The sequence below is a fragment of the Colletotrichum abscissum genome (genome assembly GCF_030869225.1).
Source record: "Colletotrichum abscissum strain IMI 504890 chromosome Unknown Scaffold_421.1, whole genome shotgun sequence".
Lineage (NCBI taxonomy): Eukaryota > Fungi > Ascomycota > Sordariomycetes > Glomerellales > Glomerellaceae > Colletotrichum > Colletotrichum abscissum.
Genome location: NW_026850345.1, coordinates 1 through 1,444, shown reverse-complemented (window position 1 = coordinate 1,444; position 1,444 = coordinate 1). Strand labels below are relative to the sequence as shown.

General features: G+C 52.9%; 1 protein-coding gene across 1 annotated transcript; it reads left to right on the top strand.

Moving 5' to 3' along the window:
* Positions 1–694: 694 nt before the first annotated feature.
* Positions 695–1,444, top strand: CABS01_17178 (uncharacterized protein; the record flags this gene model as incomplete). Its single annotated transcript, XM_060550505.1, has 1 exon — positions 695–1,444. A coding segment is annotated over one exon (750 nt), but the record flags the coding sequence as incomplete, so codon positions are not given.

The window sequence follows — 1,444 nt, the reverse complement described above, 5'->3', positions numbered from 1 at the left end:
CTGGACGAAGAGAATGTGTCCCTGTGATGCAAATCATCTACTCTTGCCTTCAGCCGGTGGATACTATCAAGCATTGCCATGATTGGGTATGCCAGGACAATCTTTGTTGGCAGTTAGGGTTGAAATTGCTTCCAAAGTAAGCCGCCATGGAAGTCTTGGGCACCATGAGAGGCGCCCCATAAATCCATTGTAAACGAAGCGCACAGAAATGGTACATTGGGTGCATCCAAGACCTTCATCAACGGCCAACCTTTGCTCAGGTTCGAGGGGTGGATCCAAGGTTTTCAAATCTTACCTGGAAAATGAATACCCGCTTGAACCATCAATATATTGGCATGCTGCATGGGACCAGAGGAACCATTGGTCTACGAGGGCGTGAGTTCGAGAGTTGATCAGACTGTGTGCTTACAAAAGAAGATGTTTGACCGGTGTCCACGTTACACGAGGAGCAGGCTGGGGCCGGTGCTCGTGGCTTGGTAATCTAAGCGTTGGGCTAATTGCAGGGCTGGGTCGGCGGCAGGCCCAGGGCGCAATGACTCACGTGAATGCGCCAGCTTCCATGAGCACTTGACTCTCAGAGCCATAAACCCGCGCAGCTTCGCTGAATGACGTCGGCCTACAAAATACCCGATCGCCCCCCTCGCGACATTGCGCATCTAAGCGACAAGTTCCGTTCTATTAGGGCGACGACAAAATGACGCAGCTCCTGTCCCAAGACCTTGCGAACAACGGTGGTTTAATCCCTCTAGAACAGTTGCAACGCGCCCCTGCTTTCGAACTGCGTGGCGGAAAAGTTCTTTATCACGTTGGCCGCGCATTGGGATCGGAACCTGACTCAGCGTGCGGCTTGTTCTGCTGCTCTACCTACATGGAGAATGACGAAGTGATCAAGCAAGACTTAGTCCGAGTCGGAGGAGTGTTGACCACCGCCATTCTCGGGAAGAAGAACCCCCATCTTTGTGGCATGTTCATGACAACGGCAAGCGGAGTTTTGCAACATGCTTTTGAGCCAACGCATTGGTTAGAGTCGTTCGGTGATAACGATCAAGTCGATCAAGATGTTTGCACTTACGCCGACGAGAATGCCGACTCCGAAGAGAATACCGACTCCGACTCCGACTCCGAAACCGACATCTCGGTTTCGCCCTGCCCAATAGTTGGCGTAACTGCGCTCGCTATCGATTGGCAACCCGCCGAAGTCGTTGCTACCAACTTCCTCCACGCCTGGACCAGACAGGAAACTTCGGCCCCCGCCATGTGTGAATACACTCTCATGAAACCGCGATCATGGCCCCAACTTGAGAACAAGTTTACCTTTTCCGGGACGTCGGGTCAGTCACAGACCATCGACTCATATTGTACGGACGACGAGCTCACGGCAGGGCCGTTGTCGATCGTGATGGATGGGTCAACCCTTCTCAGAGCGCGTTTGGTTTCTGGAGAG